At 36.8% G+C, this 19,390-nt stretch overlaps 1 protein-coding gene across 2 annotated transcripts in view; it reads left to right on the top strand.

The window, feature by feature from the left end:
* Window positions 1-19,390, top strand: part of CDK17 (cyclin dependent kinase 17) — a 91,834-nt gene that overhangs the window by 66,324 nt on the left and 6,120 nt on the right. For both annotated transcript variants that reach the window (XM_027887439.1, XM_027887440.1), the window contains 8 exons: window positions 7,542-7,667; window positions 11,564-11,620; window positions 13,117-13,231; window positions 13,739-13,833; window positions 14,458-14,520; window positions 17,257-17,380; window positions 18,380-18,500; window positions 19,049-19,146. In XM_027887439.1, the coding sequence (XP_027743240.1) occupies window positions 7,542-7,667; window positions 11,564-11,620; window positions 13,117-13,231; window positions 13,739-13,833; window positions 14,458-14,520; window positions 17,257-17,380; window positions 18,380-18,500; window positions 19,049-19,146 (799 nt within the window). The remainder of the gene's footprint in view (window positions 1-7,541; window positions 7,668-11,563; window positions 11,621-13,116; window positions 13,232-13,738; window positions 13,834-14,457; window positions 14,521-17,256; window positions 17,381-18,379; window positions 18,501-19,048; window positions 19,147-19,390) is intronic.

Genomic DNA, 19,390 nt, shown 5'->3' with positions numbered 1-19,390 from the left:
GTCATTTGGTATTACAGCATTGCCCTTCTTGGGGTTTTTTTGTGTGTCCTGCTACTTCACTGGCAGAGACACGAATCTTTCCTCTCTTGTTGCAATTTTGAGTGCAGTGCCATTTGTAGCCCAGTAGATTTGAGAGAGACTTACTGTTGCCACAAGAAAGAAGCAGTTGGCAAAGTGGCACTTTGTTAATGGATAAAAATAAAAGTAGCCTAATTTTTTCTGCTTTTTGCAGTGTTGTAAAAATTGGGTTCAGGAAGACCTTAACAAATCCTTCCCTGGGGCAATTTTCTGGTTATGTATTTTATTTTTGATTGTAGTTTTTCTGTTTTGTCAAAAATATTTGTGTCTGTTGTGTAAATGTGCTATATACGTCAAAGATGTAATGACTCGAGTTGTCAGAAGACAGACTAAAAAGTGTGAGTGTTTCAAATTATTTATTTTTTGGGGAAGTTTGAACATGTAGAGTTCAAACATTCCCTATCCTGTTTTAGATACATCTTTTTTTTTAACTTCAGTGAAATTTAGTGAAGTATCTAGTACATCTGGGCAAAAAAATAAAAAGGTAAGTTAAGCAAATCCAGAAGATTTTGTTATATCTGATTTAAAGTGTGAAAAGTTAACAGTGTTCATTTCACAAATAAAAGTAGGTTTATCCTGTGGAAAAATGTACTTTTTTGACGGGGTCCAAGAGAAGTGAAAATTGATCTGTTGATCAGGAATGAGACTTTCTGAAAAGTGTCATGCTGTGACACCAAAGAATATTCTATGAGTCAAGTCAGGAAACTATAAAGCTGGGAAGATTTTTTTTAAGGAGAATAGGAGATGAGAAAAGGATAAGTAGCAAAGAAGAAGTTTGACAGATGTAAAAAACAGGATGTGATAGAAAAATTCTAGTATTAAAGTCTTGTGAATGGTTTACTATTGGTGCAAGACAAGAAGCTGATATTTGCAGGAGTATTTTAGGCATCCAAAGAGGACCATAAGAAATACAAAAGTGTTAGGAGTTTCATTTTTTATTTTATGTGTGAAAAGCAGGCTAAGTTTGGAGGTTTTGGCCCTGGTATTTGTTTGTTTGTTTGTTCGTTTTTAATGTAGAAGACGTGTGTTTACTCTATAATGTTAAATTCCTCAGCTCACAGGACCTACAAGATTTAAGCTGGAAATTGCCTGCCTCCTTTTCTAGTGCCCAAGTGTAAATAGTCAGTGGTAGACAGAACATGCACATCAAGTTACAGCAACACAGTTGGGTGCTAGCCAGATGAAAGAAAAGGCTCCACAAAGTGTAGCTCTTCTCAGAGCATTTGCTGTAGCTGGCATTAGAAATAGATGGTAAAGACAAGCACGAGTTAGGGTAGTTTATCTCCACAGAAAACAAAGTGATATTAGTGTCACAAGTGCTTACATGTTTATCTGCCATCAAGCAGGGTAGGACAAATGTGGTTCTCATTTCAGACAAATTATAAAAATAGATTGCATTTCTCTGCCAGTAATACCAGTAGTAAAGCAAAACTGAGAATAAGCATTGCATATGAGGATACAAAATGTGTTTTTAAGTTGTAGAAGGAGGGGGGAAAATGCCACAAGCATTCTGGTTTCCCTAGCAAATCAAATGGTGCCTGAATATGTTCCCCAGAAGTATAGTCTGGAACTGGATCAAAAAATAGCTCATTAAGTAACATACAGTTAACCCTAGGCATTTGAGCATTTACAGTACCACACTGATATATTTTGTTGCAAGTTGACCCTAAAAATAACCATAAAGGAATTAACTAGAAAATGCTATGAATTGGCAAAAACTTTTTCATATATCTAGACCTCATTTGGAAAACCAAATTCTAAGTGACACCGAAGAAAATAATATAAATTTAATTTTTTAAAATGTGGTTTGTTATACCTGAAGTACTTTGCTGTCCCTAAAAGCTTAGGTTCCACATTCCAGTAAACATTTTGTCTCTTAAGATTCATAAAGGAATGTACCCAAATTCCCTCTGCATAGTTGAGGGTCTGTGTACACCACTTACATACTTGTTATGTTTAAGAAAAGATATATAAAATAACATAGAGAGTTGCTCTATTTTACTACCTTTAAAAATAAAATTTTTTAAAAAATGAAGATTTATAAAGGGATGCAAAATTAGTGTTAAAGATGGGCATTTAACTCTGTAGTACTGACAGTCTCATAATTGTAAGTATCTGAAGTTAAAGAGGATGGGAAAACTCAGACCTGCCATTAATTTTACATGCTTCCTTATTCTTTAAACAGCATTGTAGCAAGCTCTTCTAACAGCCTGCATTTTTAACAGTCTGCTATAGTTTCCATTATAAAAGCTTTCTTGGTTTTAGTTTGGTTTATTTTCTTATGAGAAATGCTAACAGGTCATTGGATTCAGTTGGTCATTGAAATTAGTGTGGACAAAGTCCTCTGTCCAGAGCATCTTTTTTCATCGTTTCACGGAATTCTGCAGAGATTTAAGAGAATTAGAAATTCTTAAAAATCACTGTTTTCTACTGTTGCTGGCATTGCGGCCTGGTTCACACCAAAACAGCAGCAAGCTGTGGGGCCTGGAAGAGCAGGTTTTGCTGCTAGTAAAGCAGCAGCGGCAGGATTGTGGTGGGATGGCAGCACGAGCAGCGTGAGGGAGCAGAGCTGGAGATTGCATCTAACATGCAGCTCCGGGCTTCCTACTCCAAGGGCAGCCTCTCTGCAGAGGCTGTTCAGCACCACCAGGGAAACAGGGCTCCCCTGGGCTCAACAGCCAACCCAAACTGGCCAAAGGGCTATTCTGTGCCATCTGGCGTGGCACTCAGCAGTAAAAGCTGGAAGTAGGAGGGAGGAAGGGAGAATATTTGCAGGAATGGGGGAGGAAGGGAGGACATTTGTCTTCCACTTTTTGAGCCACTGCTGTGCATGCTGAGGCCCAACTTTCTGGGAAACAGATGGACCACCTGCTTGCTGATGGGAAGCTGTGAATCAGTTCCTTCTTCCTCTCTGCTTGGGCACACAGCTTTTGCTTTCCTTATCATTACCTACACCCACAAGTCTCCTCGCCACCCTTCTGTCTTCTCTGCATCTCACAGGAGCAGAGAGTGAGCACTCCTCTGGGTGCAGGCTTGACTGTGCACCAAGGTCAGCCCCCAGTGGGGTAGTAAGTCTTGTGCTGCCATCAGATGACCAGGTTGCCCAAGTGTCATCAGACTGCCTGGTCTTGAACCTAAGGCTCAAAACTGGTGGGTGTGTGGTCAGGTTTTTGCTTTTCTTTTAATGTTATCTCAGTTAAATTAACTGGGCTTTTCAGCTGTGTCAGACTGACGTGATTTTAGTTTCCAGTTTTTCTGTTTCGCCGCTAGGAAACATTATGCTTATTCCTCTCATGCACATCAAATGAATCCCCTTTCATGTTATCGTATAGCACTTACTTATAATTGCTTGCTTTTCCCAAGAGGTGGTTGCTTCAATTACGGCGAAAACTGGGAGGAATTAAGGTGGTACAGAGAAACAAGAAACAGTAATTTCCATTTTTCAGATCTTTGGGGGTCCAGTCTAAATTACTTTCTTCAGTTTTGTCTATTTTAGGCAGTTAGGTAAAGGATAATTGTAATACAAAGAAGACTTCTTATTTATGATTCTATGATTTTTCAAATATTGTTGTCATAAAAGGTTTCTGGCTGGGAGGTAGCAGTTTTAATATATGGTTTTAAAAAAGAAGTCTTGGTTGGTTGACATTTCAATACAGCCAAATGTGCATGAGTATTGCAAGTAGAATAGTAATGTAAATCGTTAGGAGGAAAAATCTATAAAGTACCTGCTGCAGTTTCCATAAAATCATTGTTTTTGTCACGGAAAAGAACCCGTCTTCCATTCAAAGAAGTTATGGAGACTAGGTAGTGTTTTGATTTTATGTACAACATGGCAAAAATTCAAGCTTCCAGCACTTAATACTTTGGGTTTTTTAAGGGGAAAAGAAGAATTATTACTATCATGTGTTGTCCATTGTATTACAAGTGTAAGTATAGAAATTTTATTAAAATGAGGTATTGCAGTTCTGAAAAAAATGTCTTCTTACATTCCCCCTCAGATTGTGGTGTGTTTGGGTTTTTTTTAAAGACAGATATTGCAGGGGGTAGGACTATAAGGGTTGTTGTATGTTTAAAGCAGAGTAGTTTTTGTGGGGGTTTTACCTAAATTGGAATAGATTTTGGCCTTTGCAGCAGTAAGTATTTACATTCAAACACTACCTGTATTACCTACTGTGGAGCACCAGATGTAAGTTTACAGCTTAAGCTCAGTTTAGGACTGAGGATGTCACATGGATCTCTGAACTAAGCCATGGTGGCTTTTGCAATTGCCTGTGGCAAAAATGGCGTAGGCAGAGATTTAGAGAATAAAGGAACAGGAATTATCTAATAGATTTACAAGTACCTCCCATTATAGTATTTTCTAGTACCCAAAACATTATCTCTGTTTTTTATGGTAGCTGGGCTTCAAAGGAAGGAATTCTTAGTACCTTTATAGAATCTTAGATTTGTTTTGTTTCCCTTCCTCTCCATTTGAAAAGTTATGTGTTCGCTGATGGCAGGCATTGTGCACTATGCCAGTTAATGGCATAGTTTTCAAACTGCCATCACAGCTTAAAGGCTACCTTTGCTTCCTTCTTCCTATATACCCACTGACTTTATGTATGCTTGGAAATGCTTCTTGGAGGCTATGGAATTAGGTTTGAAGCACCACTTTGGCTGCACCAAGGATTAATGTTGTGAAAGGAGAGAACATGCAGATTGAAAGCATTGGAGTACAATCAACTCAGTATTTCATGAGGCCTTTGAGTTGTGATCTGTGATTTCAGTATCCCTATAAACATTCTGTGTTAAAATCCCTAGAAAAGACTGTTAAAACACATATTGTCAAACAAGCACTGTGGGACAGTGAGAAGAGAGCACTACATAGCAGGTTTCTGTGCCATAAGAGTTGATAGATAGAAGTAGGAGAAAGCTATTTTGCCACAGGGTATATAGGATAATGATGATATCTACTGTGTTCAGAAAGTTGAAAAATTCAGCTCAGTGCTCTTTTCTTCTGCTGTCTTGGTATTTGCCAAATTGTTCTTGAGCCATCAGAAAATCGGGATATTGGCCCAGTGTTGATCTGGGATTACAACAGGAAGGTGGAGTAGAGTGATGCTGCTCTTCTTTCTGTCATCCCTGTCTTGTTCCAGCAGTCTCATGGTTTTACTCTGCAGTGAGATGTCAGAGCTGCTTTCCTTAAGTCAACATGGCACGCCTTACTTGGTGCTCAACTGTTTTGAAGGGCTACAGAATTTTCTGAAGAATGCAATAAATTATAGGATGAAATTATTTATTTTTCATGATCTGAAGCCCTCCTCAGTAGGAGAGAGGCATTTCTCTTTTCAGATGACTCTACCTTCACTGAATTCTAGTTGCTTATTACAAAAATGGCATTTGCAGAGCCTGGCAAAAAAAAAAAAAAGAAACTACTGTAGTGGAAAATGCCAGCTTACTGTAGGAAATACTTCTATCTTGTTATGATTAGTTCAGCCACTCTCCTGAATACCACACAGGCAGTTTTACAATTGCCAATGTTTTGAAAAATTCAAAATACTGAAGTTGAAAATGAGTTAATAAACTTAAACAAGAAGCTGAGTCATACTTTCTGTTTCCTTTTGATTTAACTTCAAAATGTTGGTCAGAGCTGTCATTCTGTGAACAGCACTTTTTTTTTTAAAGAAAATTTTAAAATTCTGTACCAAATAAGAAATAGACATCTGTTTTTTTTCAGTTATGCAAAGAAGCTGATGTTGGACAGCAAAGCAGAAGCTAACAGACTTTGTGCTCTGTACCTAAGGAGGTGTGAGGAACAAAAGGAGAAAAGGAGGATCAGCTGCCAGAATTTATAACTCTGCTGGCATCTCTCTAAAAATTTCTGCCTGTATCCAGTGGCCATAGCGAATAGCATATATAGATCATCCGGGGGGGATATATATTAACACCTCAGTCCTACCTGAGATTCAACTAATTGCCAAATTATATAGATTTTTTCAAAGTATATATCTTTAACTGATACTTTTTGTTTAACTTTTGCTCCAGGTATGTGCACAGGTCATGCATATACATGGTTCAAATGCATTCTCAGCACTGAAAACTTAGCAAGTTGTTCACCAAGATCTCGAGTCTTGAAAAGTCTGATGATCCAGTTCTTTTGTCAGCCTAAGCCAATTTGGCTGCCAGCTTCCTGGGCTTGCTCTGCCTCCCTTGCCCTGTGTTCAGGCTGTGACCTTACACTGAACCTGTTTGGAGCACAAAGCTGGCAGGAAGCTTTTGCACTTCGCCTGAGATAGTTTCTTGATGATTTAACATGCTAAAATAGTTCAAAGCTGCTGCGAAGACATGAGTAGAAGCACATGGTCAAGCCTGAGGGGAACTGAACTGGGATGTAGCTGCCAACATTTAGGTTAGCTCAGGATGCCCATCTGGAGGTGATAGGTAAGATAGAAAAGGGTAACTTCCAGAATGCCTTTCTGCCCTCAGGTCAGTACTAATTAAATCTGAACTCCACTAGCAGAAATCTGGAGTTCCCCTCCTGTGCTGGAGAAAAGTGTGAAAACAGTGGTGCTTCAGAGATGTCCTCTTAACTTCGGAGTAGAATCTATGGGAGTGGATTGTATACTGTGAAATTGTGCGTGGTTTTCTTTACTTGACTGGCATTTTAAGACAACATTTGATATTTTGTTTTCTGGCATGTTTAAGATTAAAGCCAAACTAAAAATAAAAACAGTAAGAGTGTGCAGGCACCCCAAAGAAATTTTCTCCTCCCCCCCATTTGCTCAAATGTGATTTTGTTTCTCTCTTGTCATAGAAATAATGAATATTGTTGTTGAAAAAAATTTACTAGTGAAAAACAGATTCTGATTGAGGGAAAACTGCTTTTATATAATGGTGTTTTCATTTTCTAAAGATCCTATAAAAAAGAGTTTGAAATAGAAAAAATGTAATAATACTTGTTATAGTTGGCTCTAATAATGAAGCCATTCTGTTTTGTAAGACTGGAAAAACTGGAAATTGAAGTAAGTCTGTAATTTGCAGTAGTCAAGAGAAAGAGAGGGTGATATATTTTGAATCGTGGAGATCTCTTGTTAGTCTAGTGTAATTACTATAAGAAAAGAAATGTATTTACAAGTCTCTGAATTCTCAGTCTCTGGTGTTCAAGGTATGTATAAGTATCCAAGTAAACTCAGTACATTTGTCCACAGTGTAATTAATTGCGCTTTAATATTTCTTTCCTCTTGTTAGATTAATGAGTTTGCACAGGGTTTGTCTTTTTTTAACCTGTTATCTAAGCAAGTTGAAGTCTTGTTAGAAGAGAATATGTTCTTAAAGCAATTTCTGTGAGATTATTTTTAATTGTATAAACATTTCAGTTTTAAACAGTAACACTGGAAAACCAAAAACACTACAAGTGTTAAAAAATGTTTGAGAAAATTCTGAATTGCATTTGACCCTTCTCTTTTCCACATTCTTTGCTGCAGGATTTGAACAAGCGCTTGTCCCTACCCGCTGACATCAGGATACCTGATGTGTATCTTGAGAAGTTGCAGATCAACAGCCCGCCCTTTGATCAACCCATGAGCCGACGCTCTCGTAGAGCATCACTAGTAAGTGTAATGAAGCTGCCTTTCTAAACCAACCTCTTGGGTCTTCAGAATCCGTTGACTGAACGTGCTTGTATTCCAGGGGTGTGTTTCAGCCTCATTTGCACCTTGGCTTTTATGTCCTGAACGTCAGCATGCACCTGTCAAAATTCAATTAAGAACTTCACCCTTTCTTTGATTTTTCTTCTGCAGTCTTGGTCCTGTCATTTCTCATTGAAGGTCTTGACCCATGGAAATCAGTGGCTTAACTCCTGAAGTACATACTTCAATCCTTTTGCTTTTTAGAGCAGGGATGATCTGTTTGAGCAAATAGGCCACACAGTCTTAGGTCAAGGCTGGAGCCTTCATATGATTTAGTAGGAAGGCCCTAAAGCAGCATAATATGAAGGCAGGCCCTCCTTACTGTTCTTTTTGTATTGGATAACAAATTCTTTTTCTCAGAATTGCTGTTGAGATGATAGTGGATGTTTTGCATTTTTGTTGTTGTTGTTTTAAAGCACACGTGATTTCCTAAAAGAGAGAATGAATAAATTCACGTACCTTTTTAGATTATGGGGTTACTTTAAAAAATAAGTCTTTCTCTTGGAGATGACAGAATGAATATTTCTATACTGTAATTAGAGTATAAGTCCTAGAAATGTGAGATACTTCTGCATATAAAATATGCACATCCCTGAAATAATACAAAAAGCACCATTATTGCCTTATTTTTATAAAAATTGCTACATTTCAGTCATAATTTGATCTATCAGCTTTCTTAATGTTAATTGAGGTTTTAAAGAGTTGCTAGACTATTACTGAATACCTGAGCAAATTCTTTGGTGAGAAATTCTTCACAGAGGAAAACTGAATACGTTTATGAAACGTACATTGATGTTTTCTTAATAGCTGATTTGCTGAAAAATACACGTCAAAGTACGTGTAGTGAAATAGTTCATTAACTGTGAAATATCTTTACTCATTGTGAATAATATTTTTAACAAAGCAGTGGTTGAGATTTCATGTATATTTACCCTGAAAAAATACAATTTAGTGTGCTAGACTAACGCAGCTCTGATCTGCATGCCACCTTTTACAGGAACAATATTAAAAGAAAAGAAGATTGGAGCAAAGCTCTGGAAGTAATAACAATGTAGCTAGCTGAAATATTTATGCCAGAATTTTGTAGCTCATTTGCCCCTTAGTTACTGATGTAGCATTGAACTGAGGAACAGACTTCCCCAAACCTATCTTCAGATACAGGCGAAATACCTGTTCAGTAGAACCTTTTCAGTGGAGTCCACTATTGGGGAGCTGGGGGAATTTTCCTGTATGTCTAAGTCTCCTTGCTCATTTAACATTGAGCCCTGAGAGTAGCTGAAGTTCTCTGTACCTCCTGGAAGAATGACAGGAAAACAGTGCCCTCTAATGAATATGGTTTGTGTGTGGAATCGGCATGCTGTCACAAGGTTGTTTCATTTCACCTTTTAAAAATGCTTTCGTATTTAAAGGGCTTAAAAGTCCCAAAATGAAACCTGCCAGCAGTGTTGTGGGATGCAGGCATGCATTTGCTGCATTGTCCTTTCATGATTTCAAACTAAGCTTTAAAAAAGAGAAATTCAAGGTCTCGTTATTCCAAAATTGTCATTGAAAGCCTGGTAGCAGACTGTTAATTACAATATAAGACTACTATGCTCTGTTTCAAAGGCATGTTTCTTTTCAAGGCTTAATAGGAATCAAAGGAAAAAGACTATAAAAAGTGCCAAGAGTGAGGACTTTTTATAATTTAGGTCTGGTGTTTTACTTTGAAATACGACAAAAAAATAGCTTTTACAGTAATTGGATTTTGTGCATACATGAACAGTGTTGCATGCACAGTGGCACAGGTGTAACTTCTGCACCAGTTATTAGAAGTCAAAGACCAAAAATGCAGTTTATCAGTGTTTCTGTGTAAGTCAAGGTAGATGCATATTACAGAAAAAAAAAATGAAATAGTTCAGAAAATATTTTGAAGGGAAAATGAAATTGATCTTAGTTTGAGGAATGTAAAAATTAGATTTTCTTAGGAGTGATAAGCAACCAAAATGTGATCAAAAATTTAAACATAAAAAAGCAAGTCTTGGAGAATATCTGTATGTAGGAAATATTTTATGGTTTTATTGTATTAAAAAAAGATAATGAATTTTTTAGTCTTGATGAAATCATCAAGGTTTCCTAGTAATTAGGCTTTTAAAATTGTATTCCAGACTGTCTGGCAATAAGACCAATGGCTATGAGTTCTCCTTTAGTTTCTCCTATAAACTAAGCAGCCTATCTTTTTAATTCTAATACCATCTAATACTCACTTCAAGATATGTTTGTTTAAGTAGGTCAAAATGCACTTGGAAACATAATATTTATTTTGCTGACATTGTACCTGTATCAGGGGTATGTTTAAAACCTCACTGGAGCTATAATCCCTAAGGCTTGCCAGATATCAACTTTGCTTATATTTTGAGATAAACAGCTTGTCTTTGACAAGCTCCTAAATATGTGTGATGCTAAAGTATCCCTGTTTAGGCAGTTCTAAAACATTTCATTTCTAGCAATAATTTAATAAAGCAGGATTACTCTTAATGCTATGTTGGCATAATTATATGCCCTTTATTTCTCTTAGATATATCAAATATATTTACAGACAAGATCTTACACTTTGGATGTATTTTCTTGCATGTGTTCTGAAAATTAAGCATTAATCAAACTTTTCTTACCTTCATAATTTATTGTTGTCAAATCTGAATACAGTCATCAGTATTTATGTTACCCTGTGTTACCATGAAATAATAAAAAACTTTAATATCCCTCAGATTTTTAGGAGCAAATCAGTGAGTTCTGATATGTGGACCTGGGTGCTAAAGCCAGTCCAAGATCAAAGGATTGTTCCTTGGAAATAAATAACCAGGGGAGGGCTATGTTTGGAAGTGAAAGTTGATGCTAGGGGAGAAAACCTGGCTTTTTTGTCTTAGTGTTTGTCCAGTTGTCAGTAAAGCATAATCCCAGGAAGCCTATGAATTTTGGGTTTTGACAGAGTACAGTCTATATGCATGTTGTAAATTGGTTAAAAAATTTACATGCATTCATTACACTGCAAGAACAATAGAAAGCTATAAAACAATAGGTGCAATTGACTGTGGTCTTATGTGAAAATAACTATTAGAGACAACCGTGTTAAATATAAGCGTAGCAGTGAATTCAAATGGGAAAAGAGCAATGATCTTATAGTCTTTGGAAATAAAAGTGTTATATAGGCAGGCAAAGTCTTCTGGCTTGCATTGAAGAGCTAAGCTGATGACCAAAAAAGAGAAGGTGAATAGATCCAAGTAAAATACACAAAGATGTGGAGTTACGAGGTAAGAAATGTAAATTGTTGAGGCAAAGCTGAAGCTTGCGGAGGAATTATGTTTAGGGATTTTCCTAGCAAAGTTTTAGTCTGAAAAGCACTGAGAGGTCAGAATGGCAGAGGAAACTTGGAGCTGGGATCTTGAACATGGCAGATAAATTTACTTTGAAAATGTAAGCAGCATATGGTTTTGCTGAGCAAGAGAAAGAATGGACTAGTTCGAGGTGACTTCTTTGCTTTGAGCTATAACATCCTCATTAGAGGTAATCAGATCAGAAGAGTGGAGAAGACCTAAGTAAGAGGAAGGTTAAAGTGAGGGTTTGGTCTAAGTGTAACTCAGTACATCGTTCTTCTAGGGTACACAGGAGACTGGCCAACAAGCTGGATGCTGGGATGCATTTATATCATAACATGCTAAATTGTTTTTAAAATAACAGCTATTTGGTGTTTACTATCGGGCAATTTTCTGAAATGACGTTTGGCTGGCTTATGTATAAATTGTTTGGTTTTAATCATGAATTTTCCATTTATTTCATTGCAGTCAGAAATTGGATTTGGAAAAATGGAAACCTATATCAAATTAGAAAAGCTGGGAGAGGTATGTATAGCTCTCTTTTGGAATGATCACTGCTTTGATGACAATGTCTTATATAAAATTTTGCATAAGTGTTAACTGAAATTCTCCATATCCCTCAAAATAGCAGTTGAATTTATCTTTTCAGTAAACCAAACATATTCAACACGTATAACAATTTCACAACCACACAAATGTTCTATGCATATATAATAAGCAAAAAAAAAGGAAACAAAACCCAGAAAAACTGTCATAGAGCTGAGGAAGAACAAGACTCCGTTAGCTATTGAGCTGTGACCTTCTTACACAGGCTGGCTTTTTGTAGTATAGACAAAATTATTCTGTTAATAATAAAACTAATTAAGTCTGGTGTCCTCCTGCCAGGAGTTAGGAAACACTCATAATGGACTAGAGGCCAGTGCTTGCAAGGAGCAGGCAGTAGCTACGTGTGTTCTGGTAAAGAAGCCCGCATGCCTGAGCTGGGCAGCCAGCCAGGTGCTGCCAAGTGAAGTACAGAACACTTTGATTTTGCCTTTCTATCCGGGAGGGCATCAGGCTTTCCGCCTCCACTCAGCCTCTGACTTCCAGAGAAATAGTAGGTGGGGCCAAGTGTCAGTCCTGTACCAGTGGGATCAGAAATGAACAAGACACACAACATTTCAGAAGGAGGCAAGGCGGGTCAGCATCTGTGCTGTGAATGTTGCAGTCCTCCATTTGCAACATTTTAATTTCCAAACACATTTACTTTCTTATTTTGCCGCTAGTACTTGTTGGATGGATCACTAGACATGACATAACAATGCCCACCTCTAGAGGAATGGTAATTTAATAGCAATGAAGTGATAGTTGTGGGTGTACATAGTCTAAACTTGCTTAAAAAATGTAGTGGACAGTACCAGTTTTTTTGTGGAATCACAGAATTGTTTAGGTTGGAAAAGGCCTTTAAGATCATCGAGTCCACCTGTTCCCCAGCACTGCCACGTCCACCACTAAACCAGGTCCCTAAGTCTTTTATCTGTCATCTACACATCTTTTAAATACCTCCAGGGGCAGTGACTCAACCACTTCCCTGGGCAGCCTGTTCCAATAGTTTTCATTAGGCTTGTGGGAGAGTATGTCTGCAGCCTTGGAGACACGAGTGCAGCACAGTGTAGAGACACCTGAGCTAGGTATCAGTAGTCAAACAGAGACTTTCAGGAGCGTAAATGATCCCAGCAGTGAACTTTGTGAACTTAACGCCACCTGATCTGACTTCTTTGGTAGCTCTGTGGTATATAGGTTTCCACAGAATTTCCAGAGCTGTTAAGCATGCACATCCCCTGTGTCTTCTGTGAGTTCAGTCCTCTGCTTGAAAAATACTTCTATACTTTTACATAATATCAAAAGAGTATAATGTAAAAACTATTCATATCCGAAATGAAACCTCTTAAAACCTCAGACCAGAAGTTTATGGTTTTTTATTTAACTAATGTTTCGGTGAAGTAACAACTTGTAAAAGTTTCCTTTTTTCCATTTTATAGGGTACTTATGCAACGGTTTATAAGGGGAGAAGTAAATTGACAGAGAACCTGGTAGCTCTGAAAGAAATACGCCTGGAACATGAAGAGGGAGCACCGTGCACAGCCATAAGAGAAGGTGGTAACTTTTTCTTTAATTTTTGGAATTTCAGATACTTCTGGATTTGTTTTTTGTACTTGGAAATACATAGGCTTCATGGGAGATCAGTGAAATTGGTATTAGTATAGATCAGGAAAATTTTCATTCAAACATATTTAGAGGTTGTGTTTCAGATTTACTTACTTTATGAGGGAGGATTGTGACCTCAAATACAGTGTTACAAATGAATGATTTGATACTGAATTAGACCACTATTTGAAAGTAACTTTCAGGGACTTAGAATACATTTTTATCGTATGACTTCTGTCTGAAATATATAATTTGCAAAATACAGTTTATTACCCCAGTGTATGTTTGGTGCTTTGATTAAATACCTTTCTTATTAACTTAATCTATGAGAGTATTATGTTCCTAAAAATAGCTTTTTAAGCAAAAAAACCCAAATAGCCTATGTGTATGAACTTGTTAGAAATGCATTTAATGTTTTGCATTTACTTATGTTTTACTTACTATTCTCTTTTGCAGTGTCATTATTAAAAGATCTGAAGCATGCAAATATTGTTACATTACATGATATTGTGCACACAGACAAGTCTTTGACTCTTGTTTTCGAATACCTGGTAAGTGCTTAAACAATTAGTGAGCTTTACATTCAATATATTATTTCTAAGAAATGGAAACATAAGGAAATTCTGTACTCTTTTTAAAAATAGTGGGACTATTCTAATTTTCTCGTGCATCTACAATAATGCAGCTGAAAATAAAAAAAAGTGTATTCCGTTCTTAAATTGCTGTAAATTATATTGTGAAGCTTTCAGAGTTTTATTAATAGCAGGTAGTTGTGGTCTATCTGAGCAAATGGCCTACTTGTCCAAAGTCATTAACTGTAGAAAAGGTTAATCATGTTATTGTTCCTACGATATTTTTCTCTTATGATGTAGCTCACTTCCAGTGCAATTGGAGAATATACCAATTTTGTAAAATACTGTACCACACACAGATGGAGGAGAAGGCAGTAGCAAATAATGTTGCCTGAGCTGATGCAGCTTGCTGAAAACCATGGGTATTTATATGCTGTGGAAAGCCAGAGTTTTCTGTGCCCAGGCTTTTGGGTTTTCTGTCATTGAGTATCTTTTGCAGAAAACTCATTTTTCTGATGTATTATTTCAGTTCTAACAAGAAACAATATTCATGCAACCTGTTGTCCATAATTTGACTGAACAATGATGATGATGTTTTGATAGGACAAGGATCTGAAGCAGTACATGGACGACTGTGGTAACATCATGAGTATGCACAATGTAAAGGTGAGTGTTTTTAGTGACAGTGACTGCCTTCAGCTTTGTCCTAAGAATCTCAGAGAATTTAATAATCAGGAGCTGTATGGTTTAGTCTTTTCAAAAAATAAAATAAAGAAACAACTTTCTTTTTGACCATTTGGCCTGGCTTAACTGCATTTGACATCAAATGGAGTCTTTATGATTTTGATGGTTTTTAAGTGTTTAAAACATTGAAAAGAGGAGATTATGTAACTTCATATTATTTTCATTCCCTTTGAAGTTATATATCTAAAATTTAAAAATTCCTAAAAAATAATATGCTCATAACTCTTGTGGCCTCTTCCTGTCCTTCCACTGCTTTATACTCATTTATTAAGGCTGTAGTTTGATATATGGGCACACTATATACATGTGTGCTACATATATGCATACTATATACACAGAAAAATGTAGCCTTGATTATGAACGTGGGTTTGGGTGCCACTGCCATCCACACACAAATAAGAAATTAGAAATATATGTTTAAGAATGAGTTATGTTCATCTTTCCACCAGTAAGAAAATTGAAGTAATTTTCTTTAAGGCTTAGTTGCTTTTTTCTTTTAACTATGACTGCAGCCAGGCCGAATGACTCAGTTTTGAATCTGAGTCTGCTGAAACTAACTCAGGTTCAGGTGTTACCTCTCTCATAAGAAGCAGTTTTTAACTTGGATAACTGGAATAACTCTTTATGTTCATTAATACTTAGGGCTTTATAAACAAGGTTCCAAAGAGAGGTCAGTGCTGTCTTGAAATGGGTGAAGTGAGCTGGCACTCAGTCTAGATACTGGTTACTGTTTGGTTAGCTTTGTCTTTTATTCTGTTGTCACATTACAGGAAGTATCTCTGTGGAAAGACATCTGCCCTTAACCTACTTTGTTGCTTCCTTTGAGAGTCTGCAAAGAGAAATTCTTATAATTTGTTTCTACTTTGGGGAGACAAAAAAACCCATAATTACATTTGTGTTTTTAATTATCTGCAAATTAATAAATAAAGCTTTAAAAAAAACGTAAGGGAAAGCTGTAAGTGGGAAACTGACTCCTATAATAAGTGCAGTTAAAGAACAAGCAGAATCTGGTTGTGGTAATCCGAGCTAAGCAGAGCAACTGTTTTTCCTTGTTTGCCTGTGGTTTCAGCTGTGCTCGAAGAGCAGGTTTATATGGTCACTACCTTTGGCACTGGTAAAACAGAACAGCTGTAGGTGCTTACCTTGCAATAGCTGTGGGGGTTCGAGTCATCATTAGCGTTTGAGAGACCTCCCTGTCATCACTCCTCTCACGTTCCTCAGCTGATTTTAATTTTTTTATGTTTCGACAACATGAAGATGTGATCTCTGCAAGTATTAGTTTTAACCAAAATTTTGGCATCCTGTGGATTTCCAAAAGGATCCTTGGCAACAGCAGTGAAGATTCACAATTTCTGTAGAATAACCTGCTTTTCATTCTTGACTAATCCTTGCAGTCCCAGTTGTACACTAAAGATGGCCATCGATTTCCATAGCAGTCCTGCTCATATAGCTTGGGACTGACTACCCCTGCAACAGTATGGACATGAGTAGGTTGAACAAAACTTGTTGCTGCTCATTCTGCTCTTAAAAAAAAAGAAAACAAAGAAAGAAAGAAATCACTCCCAATTCCTGTTTTTCTAGAACGGGTAAATCCCACGTCAGTAGACTGAGAACAGATGGATATAACTACACCTGCTGTGTATTTGCCAAATTTACAAGAAAGAATTTGGTGGTGTCACTTGGTACAAAAATAAATTGATGTGTTAGAAAATGGTCATATAAAAACATTCTAGTGTTTTCCCTCAAAGGTCCTGTTCCATGATGAATTTGTCACATTGGTAAACATTGCTTTCAGTATTGCTCTTTATTTTTTCATTGTGTATCTGATCACCTGTGCTGACTGAGGGCCCTTGTGTGGTAAATGCCAGCAATGGCTACCCAGAACTTGTGTGGTCAAGATCAGACCTTTATATGTACAGAAGCTGCAGAACAGTTCTTAATGCACTGATATAGTAAACTTGCTTCGCTACCAAACCTTTCTTCATCCCTTACTACTTTAATATCTATGCATGTGCAGCATTAATATGCATGACTGGAGCTACTTGCTCAGCTTGCTATTGCAAAGGACTAAAATAAGCCTGTGTGTGTCAAGGTGAGGGGATGAATGTAAACGCAGAGGCAGTTGGGCTGTTTTGGTAATCCTCATATCCCATCTCTCTGTGAGCTTGTGAATCCAAGTGTATTTTTCCAGTAGCATGCCAAAACATTCTTTACATAGTTTAGCACAGTTGGATAGAAAGGATGCTGAGCTGCATTTTCAGAAGAGATTCTGTGGCAGAAGGGAACTTGAGTATATAGTCAGAGACAGTTACCTTTAAAAACATCAGTGTGTGCAAGAGCAGTAGTAAATGCTTACTTTAAAAATAAATAGGCCTGTGGTGCTCTTCAGTTAAACAGAACAAATTGCTCTTAAAAGTCTTTGTTGTAAAGTATGGTGCTAAAGCAGTGCATTAGCATAAAAGGATTTTAAATCTCTGAACAATAATGAAGATATTCAGAATGTGTTCATATGGAAAAGTAACTCACTTTTTGAGAAGTGTTTTTGTCCTGCTTACAGTACAGAAACTTAACTCTCCACTACCCAGAAGGGCTGTTATGATCATGTAATCTGTGGACTAACATTCTTTGTGTAATTTATATAAATGTTCTCTTTTGTAGCTATTTTTATATCAGATTCTTCGTGGTTTGGCATACTGTCATAGGAGAAAGGTGTTACATCGAGATTTGAAACCGCAAAATCTACTCATTAATGAGAAAGGAGAACTGAAACTTGCAGATTTTGGTATGGCCTGAAATTATTCTGTAACAAATATTTTTATCTCTCAGCAAAAGAAACACTTTTTTCCGTATAAATGGAGAAGTGAATACATTGGATCTGTAGGGAATTTGAATGTTCTCAAAGGGAAAATGAAAGTCAGTCTTTTTCAGGGTATCAGTAATCAAAGTAATACCTGTATGGGTAATGCTGTCACTTGACTTGTGGTTTGAAAGTATTCTTAACAGCTTCCTTTGAAATTGATACTTAGTCAGATCCTTAAGGTGGAGCTCAAGTTGCTTCTCCAAACACTCCACAGTCACCCTAAAGCAGGGTAACCATGACATGAGGTGAGTAGAAAAGGGTCATATGCTAAATTGTTAGGTCTTGCTCCATCGCTTGATGCACCAAGTTCCTTTGGGATTTACAGTAGATGGGGCATGCACATTTTCCTGTTACCTTCTGTGTCTGGAAGATCCTTCAAAAGTTATGATACCACTGGTTGTTCCCTTGTGTGCGAGTGAAAGTTGCTCAGAAGATTGCATCTAACATGATAGACCTGAATTTTATTGAAGTTATTACTGACAAATTGACAAAGTTAGAATGGAAGAACCCTGCTGATCCAACGCTGATTTGGTCTGTTTCCACTGTTTCATTATTCATTTTTGCCTTCTGCCTTTTGCAATGTAATTTTCAAACAGAAATAGTGCAGGGGGAGGGTTGCATTGGGGAGGTGTCATGTTGATCTAGTGCTTTTTGGATTTAATGAAATGTATAGGATTAGCCCAGAATTTGATCTGTTTGCCTGTCTTGTGCTTAAAAATGCCGACCATGAGATTGCCGTAAATACCAACAGGCAAATCACAAATTGTAGAAATGTATTTATTAAGGCCTTTAAATGAGCATTAAAGGAAGGTATTTAGCAAATATAATAGGGTTGACTTAGTTCTTAAAAATACTTTTTCAATTTCATGCAAAAAGGATTTCAGCATGCTCATATGACTCTTCATTTCCCTTTTTATCAAGGATTGGCAAGAGCGAAGTCTGTTCCTACAAAGACCTATTCCAATGAAGTTGTCACATTATGGTACAGACCACCTGATGTTCTCCTCGGATCTTCAGAGTATTCAACTCAAATTGACATGTGGTTTGTATAGCTTTGTCTCATTTAGAATTTTGTTCTGAGTCAAGTTGAAAAAATGTTAACTCTGCTGTTATGTAGTAACATTCAAATACTCATGTACTCAAATCCTTTGAATTTTTTGTAGGCTACGACTGAATTAGATTCTTAGAGAAAGGATTGCTAGACTGGGAAGGCGCTACTGGTTCTCCCTGAAAATGCACAGTACCATTTTATTGCTTGGAGTAAGCAAGCATTAGGCCCATAGTAATAGAGGGAAAAATAAACCTTGTTCTCCCAGTGACATGATAATGTGGTATTTTACTATGAACTTTCATGCAATTGATTAACTTGACATCTGAAGGAAGGGGATATAATACAGTTATGACACAGCTTTTGTTCAGTCTTTGACAACTCTTTGTTGCTAAGCATCTTTCTAAATCGTATTTTTAATAGAAATAGGTGGCTAACAACTAATTTAATAATTTGTTTTAATTGAAGAAAAATTACAGAAGTCTTTAAGAGCTAAAATTTTAGGATTATTTCCGCTTAATCTTTTTCCTGTTTTTATAAAGGGGCGTCGGATGCATATTCTTTGAAATGGCATCAGGAAGGCCTCTTTTTCCTGGTTCAACTGTTGAAGATGAACTGCACTTAATTTTCAGACTTCTTGGTAAATGGATACTTTCGGCAGTAATGTTGATGCATTATGTTTGTATGAGAACTGTAGATCTTTATAAACAATGATATTTTATATTGCATTGTAATCAAGGTGATGAAATATTATTCAGCTGAGTGTACAGCTCAGTTTGCAGAACATAGACTTATTGAGTGATGCTTTTCTTTTTTAAATTACAGGATAAAGGCTTATTTATGTTGAAGTTGTTTGTTTACATTTTTAAGCTGAATTTGTTGCT

The sequence above is a fragment of the Empidonax traillii genome, unplaced genomic scaffold (assembly GCF_003031625.1).
Source record: "Empidonax traillii isolate 1590-97213 ecotype Southwest subspecies unplaced genomic scaffold, ASM303162v1 scaffold210:size766637, whole genome shotgun sequence".
Taxonomy (NCBI): domain Eukaryota; kingdom Metazoa; phylum Chordata; class Aves; order Passeriformes; family Tyrannidae; genus Empidonax; species Empidonax traillii.
This window is presented reverse-complemented; position numbering and strand designations above follow the sequence as displayed.